This window comes from Notothenia rossii (genome assembly GCF_949606895.1).
Source record: "Notothenia rossii genome assembly, chromosome: 8".
Taxonomy (NCBI): Eukaryota; Metazoa; Chordata; class Actinopteri; order Perciformes; family Nototheniidae; genus Notothenia; species Notothenia rossii.
In genome coordinates this window covers 34045876-34070505 of record NC_136906.1, presented here as the reverse complement: position 1 = coordinate 34070505, position 24630 = coordinate 34045876, and the positions used below count along the sequence as shown (strand labels likewise).

The 24630-nt window shown below is 41.7% G+C and overlaps 1 protein-coding gene and 1 long non-coding RNA gene across 2 annotated transcripts in view; both read right to left on the bottom strand.

Annotated features, from left to right (window-relative positions):
• The window catches only part of LOC307017354, a 527538-nt gene that overhangs the window by 101862 nt on the left and 401046 nt on the right, over nucleotides 1-24630 (bottom strand). The gene's annotated exons all lie outside the window — the stretch shown is intronic.
• Nucleotides 262-12431, bottom strand: LOC307015573 (uncharacterized protein). Its single transcript, XM_079644267.1, has 9 exons — nucleotides 12282-12431; nucleotides 12000-12086; nucleotides 11517-11624; nucleotides 11112-11175; nucleotides 10785-10846; nucleotides 10253-10455; nucleotides 9666-9825; nucleotides 1020-1126; nucleotides 262-778 (listed from the first exon to the last, which is right to left on the bottom strand). Exons 4-9 carry the CDS (start codon nucleotides 11171-11173, stop codon nucleotides 713-715), a joined length of 660 nt encoding a protein of 219 aa, XP_079500393.1. The 5' UTR covers nucleotides 11174-11175; nucleotides 11517-11624; nucleotides 12000-12086; nucleotides 12282-12431; the 3' UTR covers nucleotides 262-712.

Here is a 24630-nt window from a genome sequence, read left to right as displayed (position 1 = left end):
AATAATACACTTCTTAGACAATTTTATTTGCATTTCAATGGTTCAAATGCATAATACATCATGACATGATTCAAATTGACAGATAGATATATATCAATAAGAAATTCCATAAACCCATAATTAATTTTAGGACATGTAGACAGTAGAATAATATTTTTTATATATATACATATTTCTACAATTATGGAAATTTAAATATTCTCTGCAAACTTAAGGTGTATAAGTAACCAGTTTAATTTGTATGTTCCTGAACAAAAGAACATAATGAAGCCATGGTCAAATGTATTAACACAAAGAGGGATATAAATGATATCAATTGCAATCTCTTTATATGAAGGCATAACAGGTTTACCTAAACTACTTTCTAAGTACCTCAAGGAAATAACCTAACAATAGATAAAACATTGTCCAAGGTAATACAATAATAGCTGGCCAGCTGAACATTTGTGGCTTTCGAACCGAGACCTTGTAGACTAAATGAACATTTACGTTGGTGGCGCTATATGTATTTATTCAGTTATTATATATATGAATGGCAGTAACATGTATCTACTACGTAGGTGAATTTAAATGAAATAAAATATTTATTTATTCAGTTATTATATTTTTTGTACAAGCTGGCCAAAACGTCCGCCCCGACAAATATACCTGGCCAAAACGTCCGTTGGCCGAAACGTCCGTGCACCAATGACCAGTCATAATATGTGAAATGTTAATCTGAATCTGTATCTGTATCGACTGCAGATGCGACGCTCTTCCTTCTCTTTGCAGCAGGTTCCTAAAAAGCAAGAACGCACATTAGGGAATACAAGGTATATTAGAAAATAAAATCCTTAATTGTTCCTAATTGATGAGTAGTGATAATGATAACTAACTTTGTGAGAATGCAAAGATTTAAGTACTGATGACACATACTATATGTCAAAGTGGTACATGTATGTGATATGTAAATGCTTTATTGACAGACATTTGGAGAGATGGACCAAATATTTAAGTAAGTCACTAGAATCCACTATCACCTTGTATTTTGGCCCTCCTTTTTTCTTCGGTGCATATTTGAGATTTTCGGACAGTTGCTCCTCCACCTCGGAAGCCTTGGCTTTAGGATGGTTTTTCAAGCATGCTCCTGTAGGAAAAGTAGCACCAAACTGCTAACCCCAAGCAATGCACGGAAGAAAGGAAGAGTAACAAGTATACAGTATGTACTGGTGAAAGAATTAACACTAAAACAACTATTCCTCACAAATCTAAACTAAATAATCCTAAGGCAGTTTTATATTTTAATATTTGTAATTAGAATGGTATTCACAGACGAACACAGGATACATCCCCCAAATCTTTACTGGCACCAAATATTCAAGATGGCCAGACAAATGGGTTTCTTGCTGAACCATTTCCCTCATTATCATGATCACCCACTGGGGACCAGTATCTCGCACTTGGGACCAATATCCCCATTAGCGCCGATGTAGGATCAATATCCCCCATTATCACCCACCTGGGACCATTATCGCTAACCGAGATGATTACCCCCCATGAACAGCTGAAAAATTTACGCGGTAGTATGGCCAAACCCCGGAGAAAATTAAGAAAATCCAAGATGGCCACAACAATAAAGATATAAAAATAGAATCAGCACCAAAATCATGAGGGTTCTTGGCCCACGGATGACCAATACTCATACAAATAAGTAAATTAGAATGTCACATAGTTTTTGAAAGATCCACTAACGAAGATGCAGACTGTTAACTGTGTTCGTTATTCTCCCGTCCAGGAGAGAAGCTTTAAAAGGAGACTAAATGGAGTCTCTGTGAAAGTTCAATTGGGTACTTTAATTAAAAAAGGCGCAGGTTGGTCACAAGCATGATATTGTTCAGTCAGACAAACAGCTGTGATCCGCTCCTCGATAGGGAAGAGAAGAGAATGGATCTCTCCTCCGGTGCTGTTATATATCCTCTGCTGGCTCCTCCCCGCCAGCCGGCTCACCTCGTCTCCAATGTCCGTTATTGCATTTAAACAGAGGATAGGTTCTTTTCACATTCAATATATGCTTAACACGCCGTTTCTCCTCATATTCTCTTTCATCACTTTTCATTTAACACATTCTAAACGCTGTAATCAATACTCTAAACAATACTTCTCGGCTCGTTTGGTTTCCGGTCATTCCGGATGTTGTCACATGCTACTCTCGTCTGTAAACAATAATGTATTCAAATAAACTGTACCTTCATTTAATATTCAGCATGGTAGTATCTCGACATCTGTAGTTGTAGTGTTAAATCAGTAGGCTTCGGTTTGCACCACTCCATATCATTTCGCTACTAAATTCACCTCTTCAGGAAATCGTATATTAGCCACATGCTAAATGCTAACCGTAGATGAAGGATTTTCAGAATAAAAGCTTAACTACTTGTGCACAAGAATTTCTGGTTTTTCAGTATAAAAGAGCATTAAAACTGACGGCATGTTTAAACTACATTTCCCCATTAAAACATTGATTTTAATTTCTAACAGTCCCTCCTTACACACCTAAAAGGTGTGTATAATACTGAAATCAATGAGTTCTTCATCTGAACTTTGCATATTACATATCTCATATTAACAAACATACAATCAAATGGAATGGTTTTACAGCCGGCTTTACAAAAATACAAAATAAATTATTGTCTGTGTTCAAACATAAAAGTTTTCCCTTGTGCATAACTTCTAGTGTTTACATTCAATATCATTCTTCAAAATAGCAGCAATGGCTTGGTATCAGAACATTTCTTCGTCCCTCCTTTCACAGAAACTGTTCTCATACCACGCTCAGTGTTAAGGCACTTGTTTTTACAAAATGAAAAGAAACAAACCATTTTAGAATAGCAATGATTTTTACAACATGAGATCCAACATATTAGAATAGTATAAAGTAATAAAGAATAAAATAAAATATCTTGGATTGGCAAAGTAAATTGAAAAATAAAAATAAACTATCTTGGAATAGTGTAAAGTAAATTGAAATGGAGTCACTCCATTTTAGCATTTTATTTAGCTCACTTCTTCACATGATTTCATAATGTAAAGAATCACATCAGCTGGACATTCATTGATCAATCTCATCTCCGAACATCCATATCATTTAAACTAATCTAATCATTGTCATCAACATCTGTATACGGGGGTTGGTCGTCTTGTTCTGCTAGCATTTGTAATTATCTCCTCATGAGAAATTTACCCTCCCTCCTTTCATACCATTTAAGGTATGAAAGTAATATGTTCTCTAGAAGGGGCCGTCGTGATCAATCGGTACGTTCTACTCTGGGGTACGGCATTCTAGACAGTCATTTCTGGGAGAAGATTTTGGTCAGTTACAACAGTTGTAGAGTTTCATCACTTAAAAGTTCCTTCTCATTACCTTTGGGTGGTCTGTTCTAATGCAGTGATAAAGTCCCTGAAATGGTGTGAGAACCAGTGGAATATTAATAACGCATTATACAAATTTATTTTCAATTATGGTCTACTTAAATACCTATGCTAACCCCTTTAACAGTGTGTGGAACCTTGGGTGCCCGAGCATGTGATAATTACTTCCTCCTTTAACAAGGATTTTAAAAACAGAAGTCATTTCATTAATGGTTTGCAGTTCAATTCAGGAATTTACACCTATGGCAGATATGTTTCTCCTTTAAATAACATCTCTAAAAGTCAGGTCATCACTGATTGAATGGATGACCTTTAGGAGCTGGTGGCGCTTGTCTTTTAAAACTCATACTCTGGTGCCGTGCGCTCCCTCTGAAGCTGCAAGTAAGATTTAAAACATCTGCAGGGTGGATCGAGCGACCCCTTATCCCTGAACGATATTTGTTGTAAAATATGCACCATTACAATGAGTGATCCAAGGCCAGCATGTATTACTCCCAATTATATTAGTTTTTTTTTTAATTAAAATGTGCAATCTCTCTTTTGTCTTTTTAAAACTTTACATCTTGGACAAAAAACAAATGTTATTTCCACCTTAATCTTCCCTCCTGAGGTAATAACCATGCTACAATGGAGATATCAATACTCTAGATTGGAATACTATCTTTGGCTTGGTACTAGCTCTACCTTTAACATTTTCCATACAAATAAAGATTTGTCTGCTTTTATAGAGTGGTTACTAAAACCATCCCTTTAAACTGTAGGTCTATACTGTAACAAATTAAATCTTACCCAAATTCACACATGAATAAAAAAACTCTTAAAGAATAATTTGTTCATATGATGAAAAGATTGAATAATATGTTCTACCCTCAGTGTGTTTTTAGGGTTATTTAATAGTTTCCTCTTTCTTACTTTATAAATTCACCAATTGATTAATTCATGGCTAATAAACCTTTTTCTTTACATATTTCTCGTTGGTGAATAAGTGTGTTTATGTGTAAACTCACTCACTCCCGTTTTCCTTCTCTTCCCCTCTGGTTGTCAAGCCACGACCCCCTCACGTTCTGCCGGACCATGCCAACTCCTCCGTCCTGTCCTCTTCTCCGTCCACCTTCTCCTCAGTCCATCTGCGCTTGGATCCTTCCGCTGTAACTCTTTTCAGTGTCCCATCTGCTTTGCATCTCATCTCCTCCTTTACAGTCTCTACTGGTTGTATGGTGGGCGTATTCTGCTCTCATGTCCCACACTCTGTTCTTGTGTCCAAATCTTGTGGCTCAGCTTGGAACTTCATGTCCTGTGGGGGACCGATGAGAGTGTGCCTTTTTATGTCACCTGTAGTTCTGGATTCCTCAGGTGGAGATGGTTCAGCTCTGCTTCTCTGTCTGTTCGATGGAGGAGGAGGAGTCTTCCGTGGTGAGGTCTTTTGTCTGCTTGGAAGTTGGGGTCGTAGCGTTCTGACAGGCGGAGATAGAGAGAGAGAGATCTCGGGACGTATTATCTATAGTTAACACACTGAGGTAAAAATAAATCCAATCTTTCCCACTCTATTTTCCTAACCATACTATCTTTCTTTGATGTTAAATGTCATCTAAGCCCAGTTAATGTTTTCTAATAATTGTACCATATCACTAAACATTGTTTTCACCCACTGTAACATGTTCACTCCAATTAACTCTTTCAGGAAACCACTTTCTTCCATAAATTTAAATACCTAGATGCTTCAAGCACCACATATTTCACACACTATAAAGGAACGTCTCCATATTTTCTCCATCACTTTAAATCTCACTGTTATTTAGAACATAAGTAACTTTGGTGACTGGACATATCTGCAATGTCGCCACTGTCTGCTAGGACATTTTGTTCATAGAATTTGTATGTACAAAGCTGTACTTTTGGGTTAGTAGCCTGTTTCAACTGTAATCATTTTCAATAATTCTACTCAGGTCACCGGTCGGTTGTTCATAGCTTAACAGGGGGTGTTTCTGGTACAGACTAAAACATGGATCCAGTGTATTTAGAGATTCCCCTAATCTGTAAATCCCCATCACTTACATATCCCGATCACTTAAACCCATCTCATCATTTGATACAAAAACTGCATATAGGGGGTGAATCATCTTGATTATAACCGCCTCTTGTTTGGGAACGAGTATTTCTAACTCCTCCTCTTGTTGCTCAGCTGATCTTTTGGCTCTGAGGATAAGTGAAAGTCTGTGAAACACAGCTGGAGTCTTGTTAGTGATGTGGGCATTCTCTATGAGTGAACTAATGGTTCCATGTTTTACTTGATATTGTACTCCCCATCCAACCAACAAGGTGCCAAGTGTAATGAGCACAATCAACAATGCTATTCTGACTCTTATCCCTAGGGGACCCCACAATTGGTTTGGCTTTGTTCTCGTAATCATCTCTATTTTATCCCTGGTTGTGTCCGTTACAGAATTTAAATAATGAGTCCAAAAATAACATACAAAAAATTGGACTCTTTTTCAGATGTAAAACAAAAAAATAGGTTTTCACATTAATGTACAATCTATAAAAATCTATAGACAATTTGTCTTTTGAGCTGTTTCTATCTTTATCTTATTTCTATTTATTGTTTTGTTCCAGCTCTGCCAAATCAGTCCTAACTCCCAATAATGTTCTGGAAGTTGCCAGTGAAGGGTGACAATGTGTGAGGTGGTGTCAATTTGCTCCTTTTTCTTTACCTTTAAACCGGAGCGCGTGTGAAGTTTGTTACAACTTTTCACGCTTCTGTCCACCGGGGATGAGCCCACTGTCTTTTGTGAACTTTCACCCTCACCCAATCACCTGGCCGAACAGGAGTCTCTTCTGGTGTCTCGTCTGGTATCTCTGTAGTTTTCCCAGCCTGCTGTGTAGACAAAACTTGCATAATATTACTCAGAGTTCTGACATATTCATCCACTTCTATTTGTCTAATATCTAAAACTGGACCACTCCCTCCTTGGAGAAGGCCCAAGCTTCGGCATACCTCTTGTTGTTTTATGACCTATTGTCAACTACATGTTATTATTTATTAACTACGTCACTGAAATCAACATATCTGTATAATCATGACACTCCCTCCTTTGAGCATAAAATGCTCAATTAATATTGCAATGATTACCCTATTATGAACAGGACATGTAAAACCCATAACGTTGCATTAATAAATATAAATTCTCCGTGTACCCACAAGGCGTACAAAAATATCATATGATGTATGGCTTTCTGATGGCATAAATGCATATTCACAAAACATTTCCCATTAGCACTTCTAATAGTTTACTTGTCTCAATAATGGCTTTTGTCATGGTATTATGCATCATCGTTGCTGCGAAAAACAATACCCCTGGTGTCGCTAATGCGTCTCGATAACTCTAGGATTAGAGGATTGGTTGACACTGCTGAACTAACATATGATAAAATAATCTGTCTCCAAACTGGAGGGAAAATATGAACTATTCTCACAGAGGGTGACCTGCATGAAGGGCTGGTGCCCCTCACTCAAATGAGATATTGCCTTACGCACTACACTATAAATCAGTAAAGTTACTCAAGAATAAATAAATAAAGACTGATTCTTGAAACTGTTGTAAAAACCCTACAACTTCTTCATCAGTGTTATGTTATTTAATCTGCGGCTCATGCCTTAAAACAGACACTTCAGACCGATTATAAAATTGTGTTTATGAGAAAAATGTAATCTGACTCCATAAATCACATAATTGTTTGATTAAAAACTGCACTTCTGGCTAAGAATAAATGAAGTTCCCCTTTAAACACAGCCCCGGTCTTCTGACGGGGTCTATCTATGTACTGGCTGGAAAATGTTGGGCCAGTCTCTGTCGCTCCGTCACATCTTGACCTCACTAGTTGTGTGGACACAATAGTTTTCTGTGTGGGGGAACAACATCACTTGTAATCTGTATCCTTCTCATAATTACAAAAATAGTCTGCTAAATGTTCTACTCTGCTACTTCTAATTGGTGGATGCTCTGTGTAAATGCAAATTCAAAGAAAAAGGAGCAAATTGAATTTACATTTCACGAAATGGCGATTGCCCTGTCTTTGTTTTTCCACATGTGGGGTGTAAACAAGATGGCACCCGATTATATTTCGCACTCTGACCTGTAGACAAAGAGATTTGTCCATGCGGCTCTCAGGTGGGAGTTTAAACAATGGCGAGGTGATCTTTAAACGAACCGTAACAAAGTAAACCACTGGTGTGGTATTATAAACCCTGAAATACAAGCCAAAACAACACTTAGTTTAAAATAACAACATTTCTATCTAGTTTACTATGAAAAAATGGGCTACTATGAAAAAATGGGCTTTATCTTATTGATATCATCACTTAAAGTTAGGAACCCTTACGCACTAGCTATAAACCTGTTCACGTAATATTTGACTTTATAGTCGACTATGGGCTTTATCTTATTGATATCATCACTTAAAGTTAGGAACCCTTACGCACTAGCTATAAACCTGTTCACGTAATATTTGACTTTATAGTCGACTATGGTTAACTGTTGCTATTTGGACACGGCAAACCGGGACCAATATGGAGACCTATCAGCCACTGATAATAGACCGTCGTCTTATTACTGCACTAATGTTGTAATTCCGATTACCGTAACCCACCCGCAATATCTTTTTTAAACAGAACAGTTTTAACCACTGATAAAGGCTTAGACCTTAACCAAGCCTTTCTTGAAAAGGACTTTCTTTAAAGCACTGACTTCCGTCTTAACCCTGAGTTGATTCACTATGCCCCGCTGGTTTTCACTTACTCGGCCCTTAACCGATTCGCTATGTCTCCAGATCTTAACAAAAAATCGTCAAATGGGCTATATACCCTTACGTCATAGGCTAAATAACTACTAACGTAACAAGAGACACCTATGTGAAAACAGCAAGGCACCTATCCGAAGTACAATGTCCACACACTATATATTTAAAATTCAACACCCACACGTGGTTAATAGCATGCAGGGTTAATGGAACAAAAGAAAGTGTGAACTCACCCTGCTTGTGACAAAACAACGCCTCGTGGTTTTAGAGTGATTATTTTATCAATTTGGGTTGTTTTAACATTAAAATGCACAGCTATTTTCAGGATCAGCCGGCTGCCGTCAAACACACAAATCTAACTTTGCCTAGTTTAACTAGTGAAGAATCTTTGTCATAACAGGCATCTTCTTACCGATTGATTTGAGCTCTTGTGTGTCGAATGGCTGCAAGCGTCTCCAGGAAACAGCCGGTTGGTTTTCTCTCCTCGGTCAGCGAGATCACGTCAGGGAACTCACCAGATTGTTAACTGTGTTCGTTATTCTCCCGTCCAGGAGAGAAGCTTTAAAAGGAGACTAAATGGAGTCTCTGTGAAAGTTCAATTGGGTACTTTAATTAAAAAAGGCGCGGGTTGGTCACAAGCATGATATTGTTCAGTCAGACAAACAGCTGTGATCCGCTCCTCGATAGGGAAGAGAAGAGAATGGATCTCTCCTCCGGTGTTGTTATATATCCTCTGCTGGCTCCTCCCCGCCAGCCGGCTCGCCTCGTCTCCAATGTCCGTTATTGCATTTAAACAGAGGATAGGTTCTTTTCACATTCAATATATGCTTAACACGCCGTTTCTCCTCATATTCTCTTTCATCACTTTTCATTTAACACATTTTAAACGCTGTAATCAATACTCTAAAAAATACTTCTCGGCTCGTTTGGTTTCCGGTCATTCCGGATGTTGTCACATGTTACTCTCGCCTGTAAACAATAATGTATTCAAATAAACTGTACCTTCATTTAATATTCAGCATGGTAGTATCTCGACATCTATAGTTGTAGTGTTAAATCAGTAGCTTCGGTTTGCACCACTCCATATCATTTCGCTACTAAATTCACCTCTTCAGGAAATCGTATATTAGCCACATGCTAAATGCTAACCGTAGATGAAGGATTTTCAGAATAAAAGCTTAACTGCTTGTGCACAAGAATTTCTGGTTTTTCAGTATAAAAGAGCATTAAAACTGACGGCATGTTTAAACTACATTTCCCCATTAAAACATTGATTTTAATTTCTAACAAGAACCAGACACGTACCCACTCATGCACATGAAACATAACATCCCCAAAATGGTCGTTTCGGTTATAATAAATGATAATCAACATGTTAGATTGAGTATCTCTGGAGTGCATCAGGCGAGCTTCATAAAATACTGAAGAAGCAATTGCATGCCATTTATGACTTAAACACTTACTGATGAGGACCTTGGTGACCGACAGGTCAATCAACGCGTTCTTGCCCTTCTTTCCCTTGAGGCTATACGTTGACCATAAGGCATTGGTTCCCAACTTGGAGAGCATCCTCCGGATGGTGTCTCCGATGTTGTGGCCACCCAAGGAAGTCATATAGCATGTCTGCAATGTAGATAATTAGTTTTCTTAGTAAAAAACCCTTGAGTACATCCAAGTGAAAATGCTAAATTGTCAGATATATATAACAAAGGCAGCATTGAATATAACTACTACAGTTTTGAAATAATTCAGTGGTCCCAATTATGTCTATCTATCAATCTATCTATCTATCTATGCCTGCCTGCCTGCCTGCCTGCTGCCTGCTTAGGTGCCTGTCTGCCTGACTGTCCGTCTGCCTGCCTGTTTAGCTGTCTGTGTGCCTGCCTGTCTGTCTGCCTATCTGTCTGTATACCTGTCTGTATGTGTGCCTGCCTGCCTGCCTGTCTGTCTTGGTGTCTGCCTATCTGTCTCTTTGGAAGATGGAGTTACTTCTTCATAAAATTTAAGCGATTCTTAACAAAATAAGTTTTTCTTTCACAATGGAACATACCAATTGTCTCTTGAAGGCCTTATCTGTAAGCCTCTCACAAAGCCTATCCAGCTCCTCAGTACTGCTGACAGGGTCTGGTAGTACATCGTCCAACTCCTCTCCTGCTGCTCTGCTGGCACTTGTCAAGAAGCGCAGCATTCTAAGGATTTCCCCCTGTGACTCTTCAAGGTTTTGCATACGCATCAGCATCCTGCTCTGGAATCCTGTAGCAAGATAACACAATTCCACATTTTTAAATACTATGCTTAGAATTTGCATCTATTCACCCACATACATGTATAATGCATTAAGGCAATTGCGACAAATGATTCATTACATTTCATGTTGCGTTGAAGTTAAACACATATTTCAAGCATCCCAAGCTAAACGTAAATGGAATGAGAAAAAAATGCGAAAAGGATGCCATAATCATCAATCAATTTGTCTCAAAAGAACACAATGTTTAGAATGAAGAAATCAAAATTGAATATTTTCTGGATCACAATTTTGAAAAATATTCTTGAAGTAAAACTGTTACATTAGGCTTTGTTACCTGTCGGCTCACTTTCAGGATTTATTGCAGCAGATGTAGAAGCTCTGGGTGTTGTGGGGGTGCTGAAAACATAACATGAAATTATTACTTCACTGCAGTACATGCCAACAGTAAGCCATAGTTACATGGCATGAGTAGTAACAGAGATTCGCTACAGCTTAATATCAGATTGGTCTAATGTACTACATGTACTAGTCTAAATGCTTTAGCACAGGGTGACTGTACCAATGAATGGCCTAGACCAATCATGGTGAGCAATGAGATATACATGTACGTACTACTCACAGTAAATACTTGGGTAAAACTACAAAGCCTCAGATTCCTTACCTGGTATGGAAGGGTTGCTTTCCTCCACGATGATCCTCAGACAGTCGTGCACTTGAAGTCATCACTGTATACAGAGATAGTAATGTAATTAATTTATAAATGTCTGTATCAGAATATTTAAATTAATATAAAGTGAAAGGCTAAATGGAGCAAAGTGAAAACAGTGGTGCCCCTTTTGAGTGAACTCCTTTTAAGACCACCTCTCTTGGGAGACCACTACAGCATGCACCAATGGCTACACATCCCATGCTATTGAACCTCTTATGAGAGACCACCCTTTATGACAGATCGGTTTGGCTTGGCAGATGGGGTGGTCTCTCAAGAGGACCAATGTATATCATTACTCGAAACAGGTTTTTTTTTTAAATATGAAGACAAATGCACAATGTCAATAGTCCTAAATACCTGATCTTGTGTCACTGTTAGGACACACAGGAGACTGGATTCTATGCCCAGAAATAGACCTGGAAGGGGTACTGGTACTTGGTGATATCGCTCTCGGTGCAGAACAGCCTTAAACAGAATTTAATGAGTGCGGTTATCGATAAAACATTATTAATGCATTTTTCATTAGGACATGAAAGCAATACTTTATTTTCACTGCAAGAAGATACTCCCAAAATATCAATTTACCGGTACTGATCTACCTGGTACTGCATAAATGTCTGTACCAAAAAGTAATCATTGTTCTATATGTCAAAATAGCCCATAGTTAGCCAGTTAGATACTGTGTTTAAGAAAAGGTTGGACCTCCTGGGAATAAAATTAGCATACAAGCAAATGCTGTTTTTTTCCTTTTGTGACTCAAGCTTCATGTTGAAACTAAAATAATTGAAATTAACAGTTGAGGATATAGCTCTACTTGATCCTTGTGCCAACCTCATTTACCATTTGCCCGTTGAGGAGGTGTTGGTAGCTCGGCCAGAACTAGAGCAGGGACACTGTCACTTGCCTCCAGTATCTCCCCTTCTTCGTCTGTATTAACATTATTTAATAAAGATTAACAGGTGAAGTGAAGCACCACATTAAATGACATTTAATAAAGAAAACTGAAAGGGTTAATATTTCTTATTCCGTTGAACTGTTTTTCTATTAATTTGTGGCAATTATGAAGCCATCTATGTCGTCACATATTTAAATATATTCTTATGCCCAATTCTCTGTATTTACCATCAGCATCTTCAGTTTCTGAAACCTGAAACTTTGCAGGCTTCTTAGTTTTCCGTCGACATTCTTCTGTGTCAGTCTCTACATTGGAGGTATCCTCAGCCTTTCTCGCCCTTTCTTGAGCCTTGTCATAGGTGTCTGAAGTTGGAAACAATATGTTATATTAAGAGAACTGATATACAAGGTAATAAAATTAACGTCATTCTGTTTCCTTTTTTCACTTCAATTTATTACAGTTCCCGCTTAGTACACAAAACTAGCATGAATTATGTACTTAATCTAACGTTTCAAACTGTAAATATTAAATGCTTCCTACCTCCAAATGAAAATATCCTAACTTCATAAAGCTTCCATTTCTCTTTGTCAGGCAGCTCCCCTCTCCTGGCTTTTGAAGAGGCTCCACCCCTTGCTGGCCAATAGCAACACAGACGCTGAAATATAACAGCAGCGACTGAATGTAGTTAAAATGTTTTAATGAATTGCGTAGTGATATACAGTGGTCCTGTATTGAGATCAAGGGCTATACATCCCATGTTATTGAAACTCTTATGAGAAGTGACCTCTCTTAAGAGACCACTTTTTTGGCCCAAGGGGTGGTCTCACGAGGCCTATAGATAGTAAAGATGATAAAAGCTTAAGGCGCAGTCACCGAAATGTCACTAACACCCCCCCCCCCCTTGACTCCTGACTAGTACACCTCCACTGAGTGTGGAGGGAGTGGAAAAGTGCGTCCTCCAGTGGGAAAAAGGGCCAAAATTCCTCTAAAGGGGGAAGAAAAGCCCCCTAGACACCACCGCCCCAACCAACCACATATGTGAAACGCTTTAAGTTCCATTTTTTATCAAACGGCTGCAAACCCATATATTTGACAATGTTCCAAGTACATGCATGTATTTACTTACATCTCTTGTTGACTGTATCCATGACTTGTGGACGACTTCAACAGCCATCTCGTCCACAAACTCTACTACAACAAATTCGCCCGACATCTTTTACCTGAAGACCAAGACACAAAAGCTGTTTATCACTAAGCTTACTATCATATATTTAATTGCTACATCATCTGTGGTATACTTTGGATAAACTATAACCCATGCAGAACAACTAAATACTACTAAACTACTATAATCTGATAATGGCGGTTACGAGGGCTGGGCGCAGCGTGGGCGCGCTTGGCTAGCTCTATTAGGCTTGCACCTGGTCAGCCTGTCGTAAATTCCTTTACATTCCCATAGAGTACGTTCGTCTATTAACTGGGTAGTCGCTATCTATTGAAAAGTCGGGACATATCTCAACCAGATATAGATCTCCCACGGATTTAATGTAAGCTTTGTTCACACAGCCCAGCGGCCCTGCTGAAAAAAACAACATGGAGGCCGAGTCCGAGATAAGGCCACAAGGCACCTGCTTAATTTCGGCAGAAAAAGTGTAAAATATGCTGAGAGCTGTGCATAGAACACTCCCCCATATGTTCATGACCCGAATTACAAAACTTTAAAAAAGGATGGCTTCCTTACCTGCAAGTATATATTGAAAGTTCTTGACTTGAATAAAAAAAACGCGGTTTAGGCCTAACGTTCCAGAGATTGACAGCGTGTCCTCGTTTTCGCAGATCCGTTTAACCGTTTGTAGGTCGCTGAACGGCATTCATTTTAACCAGCGCTAGTGGGGGCATCGAGGGACAGGAAAGGGTGTCGAACTGGGAAAAACGATCGAATAACTGTCTGTTTTGCAAAATACATCCCATCTTCTGGGAGAATAGATGGATATTTGAGGGACTATATAATTTGTATGCGTATGGATCGACCAGGATGTGAAGTGGTAAATCCAGAACACTGAGAAAAGGCGCGAACGAAATTTGCCGTGATTGGTTGAATTCTTAGGCTGGTGAGAGCATATACAGTTATAAACATCAACAGTAACAAATGGACGAACAATATTCAACTACATAATAGAGTAGACTCCATCTATTTGCATACAAATCATATGTATGTGCACCCACTTGCATGGAAAGGAAAACGTTATATGTCAACGTGGCCACAACGTGGTATTTATACGTTATATTTCAACGTGGCCACAACGTGGTATTTTCTTTGTAAAACCACCCAAGTAATATTTTTTGCACAAATTACTATCCTTCAAACTCATATTCTGACAAAAAGGAAATAAATAAATAAATCTATAACATTAAACAAATCAGTATTTTTAGACGGGTGCTTGTGGTGAACCACAACGTTGGGGCCACGTGGCTACCACGTTGTGCACACTTAGACGGGTGCTTGTGGTGAACCACAACGTTGGGGCCACGTGGCTACCACGTTGTGCACAGTGCCACCAAACTACCACTTTTAGGCCACGTGGTGGCAACGTGGCGTGTTAGCTGGGATAATGGCCCATCAACCACAGCTCTCTCCCCCCCTCCCAACCTCCCCCCCGATCTTTCTTCTCCAGCAGCTAAATTAACTGTAGGTTACTCTGAGTGACAAGCTTACAGTTAGACACAACACTGTCATTGCAAGTGACCCTCAGTTAGTTGACTTTTATGTTCAACTGCTAAATTCGTTACTGATAAAAAAGGGCTTCTACTGTACCTACTTAACACTAGAACCGCCAGAGGTTTTTGTATAGGCCTACCTAAACCTGTCAAATCCCGCTATTAGAATGCAATTTTTAACAACATAGGGTGCTACATAACACACTTTCAGGAAAAGTCACGGACTGGGAGACTTTAATATTTTATTGAAAAAAACTTACATTGCACACACACAACACACATCACACAAATTGACCCGATTGGCGGTTCTAGTGTTAAATAAACTCACTAATTAATGAAACCAGTTCAATACGCATTATTCTTATTCTTATCATTCTTTATGAGCGCTGAAGTAGTCTTAAAATCAGATCTGTTTTTTAAATGAAATCTGACGGCAGGCAGTTAGCTCTGATCACCTATGATAAATGCGCCACACCTAATCTGGCCATTCAGCCACAGAGCTCCCTCTATACAAATCAAACTGTAGACGTTGTGAAAGCACCTATTGTTTTAAATAATGGTCGGAATGTGACCTGTGAGCCTTCTGAATTACCGTGGGACAGCACATTCTGTCATGTCCAAGAAACTTATTGTGAAAGTTTATTCTTTATGTTAGAGTTGTCATGTCCCTTTGTCTTGTGCTTTATGTCTATACCCTTAATTATTTCTTCCTCTCATTTCAGGCCTCCACGCTCCCCGCCCCTTTTCTGTCTCCTGCGTCCTTGATTATTTTCCCCGCCCTGATTGTTTCCAACTGTGTCCCCTTTACCTGTGTATATATTGTGTTAGCTCCCTCCTGTTAATTGTCAGTTCGTTGTCTCTCGAAGACCACGTATCGGCTTACCTCACGGACCTTTTCACGGACCTTTCACGGACCTATGCTATAGATCGCATTATAGTTTTCCTCGAAAGAGTGGTTTTGTTTTCCTTGTTTTATTACTGTGCAAATTCCAGTAAAGTCTTTATTTTGAAACGCTATCTGAGTCTGAGTTTTGAGTCGTGCAATTGAGTTCATGCCTCAGTGTTCTCCCCTTGACAGTACGAACTGACCATCAAAATGAACTCAGCCGACTCAGATCAGATTAAGAACGCTATCCGTTCTCAGGGCCAACGTCTTGGGCAACAAGAGGAGCGTATGGCCACCATGCAGCAGGGAGTGCAGGATCTAACCAGCAGCCAGGGGGAACTACAAACATCGTTGACGACCCAAGTTAATCTACTGGCAGCAGAGGTTCAGCGTGTGCTCACTCACCTGCAGGCTGTTTCTCCTCCTACGACTCCTCCGGTTCCAGCGGTGACCGGATTCGATCCCAACCGGGTTACTGAGCCGCACAGTGCTTCCATGCGTCTGGCTCCACCCGAAAGGTACTCCGGGGACTCAGAAGGCTGCCGGCCGTTCATCGTGCAGTGTGAGTTACACTATCACCACCAACCGGCTGCTTTTCCCACGGACATTTCCAAAGTGGCTTTTATGATCTCTCATCTCTCCGGCCGAGCAGCAGCGTGGGCCACGGCAGAATGGTCCCGAGGCTCGCCTATCTGCGGGTCTCTGGAGAACTTCATAGACACTATGAGGAAGACCTTCGATCAAACCACGCCGGGCAGGGAAGCAGCTCGGGCTCTGATCAAGCTGCGACAACATCAGCGGAGTGTGGCTGACTACGCCATCGAGTTCCGGACTAAGGCAGCCGACAGCGGCTGGAACTCCGCTGCATTGTTTGACGCTTTCGTCAGCGGTCTCTCGGATTCTTTACAAGACCAGCTGGCGCCTCTCGATCTGCCCGCTGATTTGGACTCTGTCATATCCATGGCTTTACGTATAGACAATCGTTTGACGGAGAGGAGAAGGAATAAATCCAAGGATGCGGTTGATCCACCTCTCCAGAGGAGACGCTCGCCGCTGGATATTACTTCTTCTTGGAGGTCCCGTCACCCCTCACCACCTGCGTTCCGGACAACAGCGCCCCCTGGCTCCGTGGAGGAGCCAATGCAGTTGGGCCGCGCCAAGCTGTCGCTGGCAGAACGTCAGCGTCGATTCAAGGAAGGCCTGTGTTTCTACTGCGGGCAGCGCGGACACCCACAAGCGGCTTGTCCGGTAAAAGAGGAGGCTCACCAATGAAGAGGAGTACGTTGGTGAGCCGGATCTCTTCCTCTGACTTTCCTCCTCGCACCCTGACCCGGATCCAGGTAAAAATCAGAGACAATGTAGTTACTCATGGTGTTCTCATTGACTCAGGGGCGGACGAAAGTCTTATGGATTGGGGTTTAGTTAAAAAATGGGACATAAAAACTAAACCTCTACCCCAGCCTCTTGAAGCGAGTGCTCTCGATGGGCGGCTGTTGTTTAAAGTGACTCACCAAACGGAGCTTTTAGAAGTAAGATGTAATGATAACCACCATGAGACAATGTCTTTTCACTTATTTAACTCAGCCCAACATCCACTCATTTTGGGTTTTCCCTGGTTGAAACTTCATAACCCTCACATAGATTGGCAATCTGGGAGGGTGGAGGGGTGGGGAAAGAATTGCATTGATCTCTGTTTTAAGCAGGTAGCAGAGATTGACAGGGGATGTAACACTGGGAGTGTTAGGCAGGATACAGTCCCAAAAATATATCTTCCGGATGTACTTTCAGTTCCTTCCTGCTACCACGACCTTAGTGAAGTTTTTAGTAAGTCCAAAGCTCTGGCTCTTCCTCCTCACCGCTCCTATGACTGTGCTATTGACTTAATTGCCGGGTCTCCCATTCCTAAGGGTCGACTTTATGCAATTTCAGGACCTGAGAAAGAGGCCATGAAGGACTATATTGATGCCTCCCTCAAGACAGGGCTTATTCGTCATTCCTCATCCCCAGCAGGGGCAGATTTTTTTTTCGTGGGCAAAAAGGATGGGTCTCTTAGGCCCTGTATCGACTACTCACCTCTCAATGACATTACGGTTAAAAACCGGTACCCCCTCCCTCTCATCTCGTCCGCTTTCGAGCAGCTTCAGGAAGCCAAGGTTTTCACCAAATTAGACCTGCGGAACGCCTATCATTTGGTCAGGATCAGGGAGGGCGATGAATGGAAGACGGGTTTTAACACCCCTTCAGGACATTATGAATACCTGGTCATGCCGTTTGGATTGTCAAACGCTCCTGCAGTCTTCCAGGCTATGATCAACGACGTGTTGAGGGAGTTTCTGAACCGTTTCGTTTTTGTTTATCTGGACGACATTCTGATCTACTCCCCTGACCTTCACACCCACAAACAACATGTCCGCCTGGTTCTACAGAAACTGCTCCAAAATAAGTTGTTTGTCAAAGCTGAAAAGTGTGAATTTCATGTGGAAACAGTCACTTTTTTGGGCTTCATCATTTCCCCAGGTCAGGTTATGATGGACCCAGAGAAGGTTAGCGCAGTAGCCTGTTGGCCTACCCCTGACTCTCGCAAAAAAGTGCAGCAGTTTTTAGGCTTTGCTAATTTTTACAGACGTTTTGTGCGGAGCTTCAGCGCTATTGCAGCCCCTCTTCATGTCCTCACGTCCCCTCAGGTGCCTTTTGTGTGGTCTCCTCAGGCTGAGGAGGCTTTTTCTCGGCTGAAAAAGATGTTCACCACTGCCCCCATACTTACCATGCCGGATCCCACTCGCCAGTTCGTGGTGGAAGTGGATGCCTCCAACGAGGGGGTGGGAGCGGTCCTCTCCCAGCAACAACAGAAGGACAACAAACTTCACCCCTGCGCCTTCCTGTCCAGGAAGCTCTCCCCGGCAGAGAGAAATTATGACGTGGGAAACCGTGAGTTGCTGGCCGTGAAGTTAGCGTTGGAAGAGTGGAGGCATTGGTTGGAGGGAGCCGAGCATCCTTTTGTGGTCTGGACCGATCACAAGAACCTGGAGTACATCAGAAAGGCCAAAAGACTGAACTCCCGCCAGGCTAGGTGGACCTTGTTTTTCAACCGTTTTGACTTTGTTCTTTCCTACAGGCCGGGGTCTCAGAATGTCAAGCCTGACGCTCTGTCCCGTCTGTTTGACCCTGTGCCTGCAGCCAAGGAGCCGGAACCCATCATCCCATTGAACCGGGTGGTAGGAGCGCTGACTTGGCCAGTAGAGAAGGAGGTAATACGTGCTAATGCTGGAGCTCCTGCACCAAGGGGTTGCCCGCCTAACCGGATTTTTGTTCAGGAGGCCGAGCGACCACAGGTGATCCACTGGGCTCACACTTCGCTGCTCACCTGTCACCCCGGAGTCAAGAGAACTATGTTCATTGTTAAACAACGTTTCTGGTGGACATCCATGGAGAAGGAGGTGAAGGAGTATGTGGAGGCGTGCCCTATCTGCGCTCGAAACAAGACCTCTTCCAGGTCGCGAATAGGGTTATTACAACCACTCCCTATTCCCAACAGGCCCTGGTCAGAGATCTCCATGGACTTCGTCACTGGCCTGCCCCTCTCTAGAGGTAAAACCACAGTTCTCACGGTAGTGGACAGATTTTCCAAAATGACACATTTCATTGCTCTGCCAAAGATGCCCTCAGCTAAGGAAACGGCGGAGGTCATGATGCAGAATGTGTTTCGGCTTCATGGTTTCCCTAAGGATATTGTCTCCGACCGGGGCCCCCAGTTTGTGTCACGCTTCTGGAAGGAGTTCTGCAGCCTCATCGGTGCCACGGTCAGTCTCTCGTCTGGATATCATCCGGAGTCTAACGGCCAGACAGAGCGCCTAAATCAAGAACTGGAGACCTGCCTGCGCTGCCTGGTGTCCCAGAATCCATCCTCCTGGAGCGAGCACCTCACCTGGGTTGAGTATGCACACAACATCCTCCCTACTTCTGCCACGGGCCTGTCCCCGTTTCACTGTGTTTATGGCTACCAACCGCCACTGTTCCCAGCCACGGAGAGGGAGGTCACGGTCCCGTCTGCCCACGCTCTGGTCAGGCGTTGTCGGCGCGTGTGGGCTGCGGCTAGGAAGATACTCTGCAGAAATTCACAACTGGTTAAAAGAGCAGCAGACCGAAAACGCCGACCAGCCCCTGTATACCAGCCAGGCCAAAAAGTCTGGCTCTCTACACGAGACCTTCCCCTCCACGTACTCTCCCGAAAACTGGCTCCCCGGTTTGTGGGTCCTTTTCCCATCACCAAGGTCATAAACCCAGTCTCAGTGAGACTACGGCTTCCCAGGGCCACGAAGGTACATCCCACCTTCCATGTAGGGAAATTAAAACCATTGAAGGAGAGCGCTATGGTTCCCACCGTCAAACCCCCCCCGCCCCCCCGGATGATCGATGGAGGTCCGGTTTACACGGTCAAGTCACTATTGGCTAGTCGGAAAAGGGGTAGAGGGCGACAGTTACTGGTTGACTGGAAGGGTTATGGTCCTGAGGAGCGGCAATGGATTCCTTCCCGCTTCATCGTGGACAAAAGCCTCATTGAGGATTTTGACCGCCTCAACTCAGAGGAGCCTGGGCCGTCAGGAGCCGTCCCTAGAAGGGGGGGTACTGTCATGTCCAAGAAACTTATTGTGAAAGTTTATTCTTTATGTTAGAGTTGTCATGTCCCTTTGTCTTGTGCTTTATGTCTATACCCTTAATTATTTCTTCCTCTCATTTCAGGCCTCCACGCTCCCCGCCCCTTTTCTGTCTCCTGCGTCCTTGATTATTTTCCCCGCCCTGATTGTTTCCAACTGTGTCCCCTTTACCTGTGTATATATTGTGTTAGCTCCCTCCTGTTAATTGTCAGTTCGTTGTCTCTCGAAGACCACGTATCGGCTTACCTCACGGACCTTTTCACGGACCTTTCACGGACCTATGCTATAGATCGCATTATAGTTTTCCTCGAAAGAGTGGTTTTGTTTTCCTTGTTTTATTACTGTGCAAATTCCAGTAAAGTCTTTATTTTGAAACGCTATCTGAGTCTGAGTTTTGAGTCGTGCAATTGAGTTCATGCCTCAGTGTTCTCCCCTTGACACATTCTAAACTAAAATGTTCAATCAATAAAGTAACATCTTATCTTATCTTATCTTAATAATATCTTCATATTAATAATAATAATAAATCATACAGTATGTGTCCGAAAGGGAGCAGGAGGAAGCAAACACAAAAATACACAAAAAATATACTGCATATTAAAGCAAACAATTGTAAAGGTAAAAGTATGAGCATAACAAATAAAGAAGTGTAATGTAAACATTTACATTATAATTATGATTATTTAATATATAAAGACTATATATTATTGAATTACAAGATTAGATATACTTTAGTTGATCTAAAATATTGATGTGTTCAAATGCTCTTCAAAACACAACTGAAAGTCCATGAAACTTGTCTTTCTGTATTTGTGAATGAAGCGCCATCTCCTGGTTAAAACCTGAAATTGAAAATCTGGCAACGCCCTCTTGGAAAATAGTGGGAGGGCTTAACATTCCTCTATACTGGTTTTAGAGAGGTCGTAGGCAGGAAGCTGTAAACTGGAGTCTGAAATTCAGTGCTACATCTGTAAGGCCTTTTCATTTCCATTTCCGTTGTGTTCCACTTTAATACCTGCTTATTTTGTAGTTGATATGTATATTTAATTTTAAAATCTGCTGCTTATGTTATTTTTTTGTGTTATAGCATTTTATAAATGATTTTGTTGGTGGTAATGTTCACTTTATTTTAATTTAAGAGGTCATGTTATATTTATTTGGATTTATACATTCATGTTGAGAATGTTCCATCCATAAATGTTATTATTAAAAAGGCATTTCCACCATAAAAGATTACTATTGAGGTCTATTGTCAGGAATGTTAGTCTTATACAGTATCAAATTGTGAATTCTACTGCAGCAGAATGTTGCACGTCTGCAGTGTTATATTTTCACAGCTCACTGTCAGTAAATATTGTGCGGTTAGTATTGGACTACAAGATAGATGCAAGCCTGTACAGGTGGAGTTATTTAAAGCATAAATGAGTGGGTTGGGTTCTGGAGGTGTGGTTAGCAATTGTGCTTGGTTGGCGTGGCCTGGGCCTGGTGGTGGGGGGGCCCAATTTGATATATTTTCATGGGGGCCAAAATCCCTGGCGGCGCCCCTGGTTCATGGTACAATGCATAAGATTCAAATGGAGAGACTGAAACTGTGTTTTCCTTTACCGTTCTGTTTTAATTATACAATAAAGTTAATAGTCATATTATGTTTGATATTATTATGTTTTATTAACTACACAACTGGGTTTTTAACCCACACTGCTTGGTGGTTAAAGCACGTTATTGAATTTAGTTGTTGGATACGTTTTATTTGATGAAAACATTTAAATATTACCAGTAGCCTACATACAAAATTGGGGGAAAGTAGAGGGCATGATAGAAATATAGAATAGAAAATATCAAGAAGATACTTGTGCCTCTGAACCTTGACAAGTGCATGTTTCAGGCTTATCAATGAACAACAGGAGGGGTCACAGACATAAGACCAGCTGTTAAATAAAGCTCTTCTGACCTTAGGTGTCATGTGGGTATATTAATTCACCCATTTATTAATTATATGTTTTAAATGTGATAACAACACTGTGTTTCCTATCCCCTAAACCTCCAGGGTGTACAGTTTAATACTGGCAACTTCTAATTGTGGGAAATACGAAAACGTCTTATAAAGAGACGTGCCATAGAACATGTTGTGAAACACACAATAGCCAGCATGTGTAGTTGTGTGGGGCTGTGGGGGGTGGAAAGTCTGCCGTGGTTCCATTCCATTTCATAGAGCTGTTTGACGCTCAGCGTAACCTTGTCGCACTGCCACTCCAACATCCAATCACAGGGCTTGATGACTAATCACGGGGTTTGTAAAGCAAGGCAGATGTTGTAGTCCCAAACGATAGCTGGGGATTCTGGGTAGTGTAGTGTCTTCGGAAACTTTAGTGTCTAAACTCCGAAAAAACTATTTGTTTCTCTGAATCGAAGGTTAAAAACACAAAAGCATTGTACACAATTTAAACCAATCAATATTGTGTAATTAAGGATAAACTGATGTTTTTTAGTGGATGAGTAATGCAGATATCACTGTGTAATCATTTGACAGTGAGGGGAATATATCCGGTTTTATTATGAAAACTTTGAGACTGGAAAAACAGTTTTCACCCACGCTAACTTTACCTGGAAGCTGCATACACGTTCTCCTGGCGAGACCTCAAATCATCTTCGTAATGTCTATCAAACTATAGATCCTACACATCGACTGGACGTGGATTCTAAGTGTACAATATACACTTCTCGCCAGAAATCGAATAAAAAAGCATTTTAATGGCCAAACTATTCCACAATTTAGGATTTTCCAGAGACGGTTATTTGTGAATGAACGTCGCTCCGGAGCGTTTGCAATCAACAGGCCGGGAGCATGGGTCGTAATAAGGGCATGAACAATCAGCCTATGGTCGTTTTTTTGTAGGAGGACAGGCTGTCTTTATCACCATCATCATCATGTTATAGTGATACCAGCCTGTCCTCCTACAAAAAACGACCAAATAGGCCGATTTTTGATGCCCTTTTTACGACACAGAGATACGTTTAAAGTGTATGTTGTTTCTTACACGACCACTAGAGGTGCTCTAGTGGTCGTGTAAGAAACAACATGCTCCCGTCCCGTTCGTTGCAAACGTTCCGGAGGGACGTTTATTCTGTATATTGTACTCTTAGAATCCACGTCCAGTCGATGTGTAGGATCTATAGTTTGATAGACACTACAAAGATTATTTGAGGTCTCGCCAGGATAACGTGTATGCAGCTTCCACGTAAAGTTAGCGTGGGGGGGGGGGTCGCGTGGACGAGACCAGGATGGCAGCTTAGCAGGGTGGCTCCCGACAACCACACATAATTTAATACAAAATACCAACCTACACGGCAAAATATTTTAACACAATATCAGCCAAACCCTCCTGCGACCAATGCTTGGGATATTTTCACTCGAGGACGTAGTCGGTCGATTAAAACAGCCCCGCCAAGTCCACGGGGCGACTCAGAAGATAGCAACATGGCTAACATAGCGGACGTTTTGAGCAAGTTGAAATCACTGCGGGCGGACTTCGGAACAAAGTTGGACAACATTGACACACATCTGACTGTCGTGGCAGCCTCAATGGCGGCATTGGAGAGTAAAGTAACAGAATTAAAACGGGATGTTTCTTCCAATTCAACCCGTATTAACGAGGCCGAAGGCCGCATACACCACGCAGAGAAGACACTTGAAAAAACGGAGGCCGCACTTGACTCCGTTAACAAACATATCGCTTACCTTGAGTCAAAGACAGACGATCTGGAGAACCGGGGCAGAAGAAAGAATCTGCGGCTGTTTGGTATACGAGAAGGAGCAGAGGGCCAACAAACACTCCTCAACTTTGTTAACGACATGCTGACATGATGGCTGGAGCTGACACCTGACAGGGCTCTCACTCTGGAGCGGGTTCATCGCACGCTAGCGTCGGGGAAATGCAACCAACACAGAGCGGTCATCGTCCGCTTCTTAAAGTTTCAGGAGAAGGAGTTTGTCTACCGTGAATCAAGATGTCGAGACATCACTCATGACGGGGGCAAGATATCATTTGCGCAGGATTTATCTGCAGAAACGGTCTGGATCCGACGGGGATTTAACACCATTACAAAGTTGTTTGTTGACATCAACGCCTTCCCTGGATTCCAACACAACCCCTGCAAGCTCAGAGTGCTACACAACGACAAGATGAATCTCTTCACAACGCCACAAGAAGCTGAAAAGTTCTACAAAAGCATCAAACAATAGCCTCTGGTGTGTGTTGTGTGGGAATCACATGGCCACAATGAGCTTGGGATTGCATCGGAAGATATCAGGCATTG